The sequence below is a fragment of the Carcharhinus amblyrhynchos genome, chromosome 10, assembly GCF_965287045.1.
Source record: "Carcharhinus amblyrhynchos chromosome 10, sCarAmb.v2.hapA, whole genome shotgun sequence".
NCBI lineage: Eukaryota > Metazoa > Chordata > Chondrichthyes > Carcharhiniformes > Carcharhinidae > Carcharhinus > Carcharhinus amblyrhynchos.
Genome location: NC_137333.1, coordinates 88,634,560 through 88,643,091, shown reverse-complemented (window position 1 = coordinate 88,643,091; position 8,532 = coordinate 88,634,560). Strand labels below are relative to the sequence as shown.

Sequence of the window (8,532 nt, the reverse complement as noted above, 5' to 3'; positions counted from 1 at the left end):
CAAATTTTGAAACTATACTTAAGTTTTTTTTAATATGGTACATGTTTAAATGCATAAGAACCTTTTAAGTTTACTTGCACAGCCGCACATGCATGGCAAGTTAAAGGGGTTAGCTTGTGTGTGCCCTGCATGGAAAATTTCATACCAAACTGCTTGGGGAACCTAGAATGATGGGACATAGCTTCAGGGTAAGAGATTGATAATCGTTTAGAAGTTGAGAAATTTCTTCACTCAATTAGTTGTGATTCTTTGTAATTACCTCTCCCAGAGGGTTGTAGATGCTCCATCACTAACTACATTTAAAACTGAGATTGATACATTTTTGGTGTCTCAGGACGCAGATGGGAAAGTGGAGTTGAGGCAAAAGATCAGCCAGAGTCATATTGAACGGTGATGTAGGCTTAAGAGGCTGAATGGTCTACTGCTACTTATCATATTACCCCCAATAATAGGCATAAATACAATATACAGAGTATAGAAAGAAAGAACTTCCTACGTTCTTATGTTTTTTTCCTCTTAGGTTCTTACTCTCTATCTTATATGTTTTAGACAATTAAGTAACCAATTTAGCAATTGTTGTTTTAATACCTTTTGAAAATAACTCACCAATGTGAATCTTTTTCATTGAAAGATCCAAATTTACAATATCTACGTGTATTTAGAATTTTGAAAGGAATCCATAGGACCGAAAGCATAGAAACCTTGAAACTTTATAGTGTAGAGGAGACAGCCCGTCGCGTATGCGTCACACAAAATGCTGCCCAGACTTTTATTTGTTCTGTAGTTCAGTAAGTTATGATACTTCAAATGTGTATCCTTTTTTAAAAAATGCAGTGAGGGTTTCTACCTCTACCACCTCTCAGGAAATGAGTTTCAGACACCGTCTTCCTTCCGAGTGAAAAGATTTCTCCTCAATTTTCCTGCAGTTCTTCTGCCAATTACTTTAAATCCACCCTCCCTGGTTATTTACTGCTCTGTGCAGGAAAATAACTCAACTGTCTCAAGAAATCCAAGGGAAAGTCAGATAATTCAGGGAGAAAGCTATCTAGTGAGGGTACATATCTCAAAACTATCTCAAAAACAAAAATGGGCCCATCATGCCAGTGATTGTATGAAACTCAACTGAGCATTTAACAGCTAATGTACAATTATTTCTGATAACTACCGCCCAGTACCCCAATTATCTCTATTGATGTTCATCCAGCCCCTCCACACTGTCATTCAGTAACCCGAGTGGCCTGTGTTATTGTCTGTATCTGGAGTGATTCATTGGTTATTCATGAAGGCCAGCCTTGCCTCTTGCCTAAACTGTGGTGCTCCTCATGCACCAGTCAGCTCTACTGAAAATGGAAAGCAGCCTAAGGTCATATGGGGCTATGTCGACTTTACCTTTATATATGGCAATGCTAATCCAGCTAACTTAGGTCTAAACAGGGTAGATAGTGTTTTGAGGAAATGTTAACTTTCTCTCTCCACAGACGCTGCCATACCTCAATATTAACAACATTTAGTGTTTTCCACTTCAAATTTCCAGTATTTGCAGCATTTTGCTTTTGTAGATAGAGAGAAATTGTTCCCACTGGTGGACAACTTGAGAATCAGAGTTTCGCCAATTTAAGGTGATAACAAAAGAACTAATTACAACGTGCATGAAAGGCTTTTGTAATGCAGGCAGTGGTTAGGATCTGGAATGCACTGTGTAGCAGAGGCAGATTCAATCCTGATTTCAAATAGGAATTGGATAATTATCTGAAGAGAAAAGAATTTGCAACACTACAGGGAAGTGGGACTAACTGAATTATTTTTGCAGAGAGCTGGCAGAGACAAGATGGCCTCCCTCTGTGCTGTAACCATTATGTGTTGGTGTCTTTCTCTGATATAAAATGGATTATCTGAACTGACCCACAAATGCTACAGATTCTCTCTGGGCTCTTATATTCACTTTGTACTTTACTCCTATGTGTTTCCATTTTGCTCAACTTGTTATTCCTGAGTCTAATTGCCCATTGAGGATATGTGTTTGATTTACATCCATCATTAATGGAACTAAATCAAAATAAATTAATTAATTTAAAGCCTGTTCACTCGGTTGACATTGAAAATTTCCGGATGCATCACAGCTTGGTATGACTCCTGCTCTGACCAAGACTGCAAGGAAATACAAAAGACAAGAACAAAGCCCAGCCCACTACGTAAACCAGCCTCCCACCCATTGACTCTGTCTACACTTACTGCTGCCCCAGAAAAGCAATCAGCATAATTAAGAACCTACGCACAATTCTTTCTTCCACCTTCTTCCCTTAGGAAAAAGATACAAAAGTCTGAAGACACATACCAGCTGATGTAAGGCAGCTTCTTCCCTGCTGCCATCAGACTTTTGAATGGACCTATTTCATATTAAACTGGATTTTCTCTAAACCCTAGCTATGACTGTAACAATACATTCTGCACTCTCTCCTTTTCTTCTCTATGTATGGCATGATCTGGAGATGCTGGCGTTGGATGGGGGTGGGCATAGTAAGAAGTCTCACAACATCAGTCCAACAGGTTTATTTGGTATCACAAGCTTTCAGAGTGCTGCTCCTTCATCAGATGCGTGATGGACTTGCTTCACATTAAGTTGATCTTTCTCTATACTCTAGCTATGAATACATTATGCACTCTCTCCTTTCCTTCTCTATGAATGGTATGTTTTATCTGTATTGTGCACAAAAAACAATTCTTTTCACTATGTACCAATACTTGTGATAATAATAAATCAAATTACTGCGGATGCTGGAGTCTGAAACCAAAAAAGAAAATGCTGGAAAATCTCAGCAGGTCTGGCAGCATCCGTAAAAAGAGAAAAGAGATGACGTTTCGAGTCCAGATGGCCCTTTGTCGGTTTTGCAATTTTGCTGCATTTTCTCTTTGGCTTTCAAAATGTATAGTATGTTTTGACAGTGTAACGTGCAGTATTTAATTTCATTCATTCGTGTGACATGAGTCATACTGGCTGTAAGAAGTCTCACAACACCAGGTTAAAGTCCAACAGATTGTGAGATTTCTTACTGTGTTTACCCCAGTCCAACGCCAGCATCTCCACATTGATATCGCTGGCCAGCATTTATTGTAAGAGGTCTCACATCACCAGGTTAAAGTCCAACACGCTTATTTGAAGCAAATGCAACAAGTGGCGTTTGCTACAAATAAACTTGTTGGACTTTAACCTGGTGTTGTGAAACTTCTTATTGTGTTTACCCTAGTCCACCGCTGGCATCTCCACATCAGCATTTATTGCCCATCCCTAGTTGCCCTTGAGAAGATGGTGGTGAGCTGCCTTTTTGAAATGTTACAATAAGAACATAAGAAATAGGAGCAGGAGTAGGCCATCTAGCCCTTCGAGCCTGCCCCGCCATTCAATAAGATCATGGCTGATCTGTCGTGGCTCAGTTCCACATTCCCGCCCTCTCCCCATAACCCTTAATCCCCTCTCTTATCAAAAACCCATCAACCCGCGTCTTAAAAATATTTAGCGAGGCAGCCTCCACCACTTCAACGGGCAGAGAATTCCAGAGATTCACCACCCTTTGAGTGAAGAAGTTCTTCCTCAACTCCGTTCTAAACCGCCCCCCCCCTTTATCTTGAGGCTGTGCCCCCTAGTCCTACTGTCCTTTCTGAGCAGGAAGAGTCTCTCCACCTCTATCCTATCCATCCCATTCATTATCTTACATGTCTCAATGAGATCGCCCCTCATTCTTCTAAACTCTAACGAGTACAAGCCTAGTTTATCCACCAGCTGTGGGTTGACCCACAAAACTGTTAGGAAGGGAATTCCAGGATTTTGTCCCCAGAGACTGTGAAGGAATGGTGATGTAGTGCCAAGTCAGGATGGTTAGTGGCGTGGAGGGAACTTGTAAGTGTGGTGTTCACATGTACTTGCTGCCCGTGTCCTTCTAAATGGGAGTGGTTGTGGGTTTGGAGGGTGCTGTCTGAAGGATCTTCGGTGAAAAGCAATACTTTTTACCGTATACATGTAACAATAATAAATCAAAATGAATGACGAGATGTACAAGATGGAGCGGAAGGGTGAAATGCATCAGGAAAGTATCAGGTTGAGGAGTGCTGCAACAGCCATCACTTCATACAACAGAGACCAAAGTCCCCTTTGATTGACAGGTGACGTCACCCGGTGGGCCGGAGGGTAACGTGGCGCTGCGCCTGTGCGCAGGTCAGCGGCCGCAAAGCGCCTGCGCCGCTCCCGCCCCCCGCCCGGCCGCTGATTGGACGGACGACGTCGGGACGTCGCGCCGTCTTTCCGGCCTGTCACCCGTTCATTGGCCGGTCAGGTTGTCAATCAAGGCGGCCCTACCCCCTTCCCCCGTCCACTCCACGGGAACAGGAAGTCCCCGGCCATCAAAGCTTAGGTTGTCGAGCAGCGCTTAGTGTAGGAACAGTGAGGAGGCAAGCAAAAAAAACCCCTCACAATCTTATTGTGTGTGTTGCTCTGTGAGCGACGGTACCTGGTGGATCGTTAACAAAAGTATACAGATATATAGATAGGGGAGCTCGAATCGTTTCTGAATTAGTCCTCTAACGGTCAGGGATTTTAAATCGTTCCATTCCGCCAGCGTTCCATTCCTGAGGAGGGGGTGAAGCAAAGATTCTTTCATATATATATTTATTCTGTATATTTTAAACTATTCCACCTCCGCGCCATGACTTCGGGAGGCGATTTTGGGAATCCGCTGAGGAAATTCAAGCTGGTTTTCCTGGGCGAGCAGAGCGGTGAGTAGCGCCGGCTTCTCTCTTTGGTGCCCTCCTTATTGTCCGCCTCCATTCGCGTGAGAGATCGAAGGCTCCAGAGTGTTTCATCCCACCCAACCTCCCACGCCATGTCCGCACCCTGGCCACACCCCCTCGCCCCCCCCAACACTCCCCCATCCCACCCGACTCCCACCACACCTCCACCCCCCCACCCCCCGCTCCACCACCACCCCACCCACCCACCCCCCCACTCCCCACCCCTCCCCACCCCCCACCCACCCCCCCTCCCACCCCCCCTCCCCACCCACCACCCCCCCTCCCACCCCCCCCGTCCCCCCTCCGTCCCCCCTCCCTCCCCACCCACCACCCCCCCTCCCCACCCACCACCCCCCCTCCCCACCCACCACCCCCCCTCCCCACCCACCACCCCCCCTCCCCACCCACCACCCCCCCTCCGTCCTCCCCCCCCCGTCCCCCCTCCCCCCCCCGTCCCCCCTCCCCCCCCCCGTCCCCCCTCGTCCCCCCCCCCGTCCCCCCTCGTCCCCCCCCCGTCCCCCCTCCCTCCCCACCCGTCCCCCCTCCGTCCCCCCCACCCCCCTCCCCCCCCCCCCCACCCCCTCCCCCCCCCCCCACCCCCTCCACCCCCTCCCCCCCCCCCCACCCCCTCCCGTCCCCCCCACCCCCCTCCCGTCCCCCCCATCCCCCTCCCGTCCCCCCCACCCCACCCCCCTCCCCCCCTCCGTCCCCCCCCCGCCCCCCTCCCCACCCACCACCACCCCCCCCACCCTCTGTCCCCCTCCCCACCCACCACCACCACCCCCCTCCGTCCCCCCTCCCCACCCACCACCCCCCCTCCGTCCCCTCTCCCCGTCTCCCCCCCCCCACCCACCCCCCCCCCCACCCACCACCACCCACCCCGTCCCCCCCCACCACCACCACCCACCCCGTCCCACCCACCACCACCACCCACCCCGTCCCACCCACCACCACCACCCCCCCGTCCCCCTCCCCACCCACCACCACCCCCCCCCGTCCCCCTCCCCACCCACCACCACCACCACCCCCCCCCGTCCCCCTCCCCACCCACCACCACCCCCCCCGTCCCCCTCCCCCACCCACCACCACCACCACCCCCCCCGTCCCCCTCCCCCACCCACCACCACCACCCCCCCGTCCCCCTCCCCACCCACCACCACCACCCCCCCTCCCCCTCCCCACCCACCACCACCACCACCCCCACCTCACCCCCTCCCCACCTCACCCCCTCCCCACCTCACCCCCTCCCCACCTCACCCCCTCCCCACCTCACCCCCTCCCCACCTCACCCCCTCCCCACCTCACCCCCTCCCCACCTCACCCCCTCCCCACCTCACCCCCTCCCCACCTCACCCCCTCCCCACCTCACCCCCTCCCCACCTCACCCCCTCCCCACCTCCACCCCCTCCCCACCTCCACCCCCTCCCCACCCTCACCCCCACCCCCACCCCACCCTCACCTCACCCCAAGTAGGCTTGCGTTAACAATGCAACTAAGTTATTGTGAAAATTCCTGAGTCGCCACATTGATGCCTGTTAGGGTACACTGAGGGAGAATTTAGCATGGCAAACACACCTAACCACCCCCCCCCCACATTGTGGACTCCCCAGCTCCCCCACATTGTGGACTCCCCAGCTCCCCCACATTGTGGACTCCCCAGCTCCCCCGGAGGCAAGGAGAGACACTCGATAGAAAAAAACAAGTAACTATTTTGATCAAATGCAACCTGTTAAACAGTTTCTCTTCTAGGTTTGTTTGCAAAACACCAAACAAAAGCTTGCAATTTTGAAATCCGTTCAATATATTTTCGGCACATGCTGGTTTTTTTCACTTGCACAATCTGTGCATTCATTCCAAGCATTTTCTGTCAAATTTTATCCCCTCAAGTTTTTTTATCTTATCCTTCCACCCTCAGCAATGTCAATGTGTCGACTGCAACGCAAATCTTTAATCAACTTGTCTTGTTATCAGTGTTGGAACTCACAGATCCATCCGCATTTCACTGCTGTATGTTGCTGTGCACCAATTTTACTATTGACTAATTATGTTTACACAATAAGGGCGTTTTTAAGATGGCTAATTGACTCAATCATAATTGTCCAAAAGCAAAAGACCTGAATATCTTTGTGCAACTGCTTCTGCTCTGGAGGATGAAATAGGTTGGAGGAGATTTTTATCTTGCATAGGCAAAGCCGAACTGATAGTTAATTGAGATTTGGCCTAGTAGCTAGGGTAACATTATCTTGAGATCCAAGTAACCACACCTTGATTTTTTTTTGTCTGCACCTGGAGTAAGTAATCCCCTAGTTCACCTGTAAATAATATTAAACCGATTGTTTCTCAGAAACCTTGAATTCTGTAATAATTCAATGGAAATTTGCCTCAGTAAGATTCGATACACACAATCTGCATTTCATAAGTACAAACAGGCAAAGCTTCCACATATGTGAGGGCACATCTTTATTGCAAAGCTCGATTATGCAGCAAAAGGAGCCCCATATTAAATAGACAGATTAACTAGTAAGTAAATATTGCGTTTGATATGAAGCCCTCAATATATCCGATTCCGCAGTTTGTTTTGCGGCTCATAAAATAATATATTAACATATGATTTGATTTCGATAAGGGTGATTATGGAATGGAAATGGCTTATTGATTTGGGACTAGAGATCGCCACGATTTAATTTTGTTGAAGCGGTGTCCTGGGTTTTAAGTGTTAACGATGCAGACATTTGTTGCCGTCAGACGAAGTTGAGTAAGGACGGTTTTGTACAATTAAGGCACGGCCTTTTTCATGTATAATTTCCCCGATAATTATTCAGTACAATAATTTCTCATGATCGCCTAGCTATAAATCGTTATATATAATGCTGAAGTGTGATCGTTATTAGTTTTGTTTGTGTCGTAGCGTGTAGCAATCCTAATGTAAAATGTTGAACATTAAGATGTTGAAAATGTGTACCAAAGCAGCATTCAAGACTTTTGGAGATCAATGCGGAAATCCTAACGTTCACTCGTTACTTTGATTAAAAGAGCCCAGATGACTGGAATCTGGGCGTGGTGAGCCAGTCTCCATCATTTATAGCACAGACTGCGCTAACGCAGGTCGATATTTTATTGTTTCTAAACACTAAAACCACCCATAACATTGTGTATCAATGTGTCCTCGAGTTTGAATATTATAGCTGGAGACTTGCACATCAATGAGAAATGATCTTTTGAAATAGATTCTTATTGAACACATTAGTGCTTTGTAAAATTGTGTAGTTAGGGCTGTTTTCATTGGCCAATTTGGTCAAGTCAATTACAATAACATTAATATTTTCATTGTGCTGTAAGAAATGTTTGGAGTTTCAGACCATTGGGCTAATTTGCTATTTTGGCTAAATGGTATTTGAATTAAGAATTTATTACCGTAATATTTTGCAAATTCTACACTCCACATTGATTATAAAATCATTTGTGAAGGCAAAGGGGGGGGAAAACATACAGGTAGTCAGGGCCTAGCAACCATTTGTCAAATCATCTTGAACTGCTGTATTCATCTGATGGGAGCATCACTTGATCTTAAAAATTGAGTTTTTCTATTTGGGTTACTATACACCATGAAATATCAAAATGCTCAAGCTATAAAGTAGCAGATTGATACAGAAGCACTTCTTGCATGCAATCTCAAATGACAATATCTAAGATAAGACTACATGTTTTGGTGAGCCCATAAAACAAATGTTTTACGTTGAAGCCATTTTA

General features: G+C 47.4%; 1 protein-coding gene across 3 annotated transcripts in view; it reads left to right on the top strand.

The window, feature by feature from the left end:
* Positions 1-4,378: 4,378 nt before the first annotated feature.
* Positions 4,379-8,532, top strand: part of rab6a (RAB6A, member RAS oncogene family) — a 95,182-nt gene continuing 91,028 nt past the window's right edge. For 2 of the 3 annotated variants that reach the window (XM_080197543.1, XM_080197541.1), the window contains exon 1: positions 4,379-4,767. In XM_080197543.1, the coding sequence (XP_080053669.1) occupies positions 4,698-4,767 (70 nt within the window). In that variant the 5' untranslated portion in view covers positions 4,379-4,697. The remainder of the gene's footprint in view (positions 4,768-8,532) is intronic. The other variant, XM_080197544.1, reaches the window with a different exon arrangement.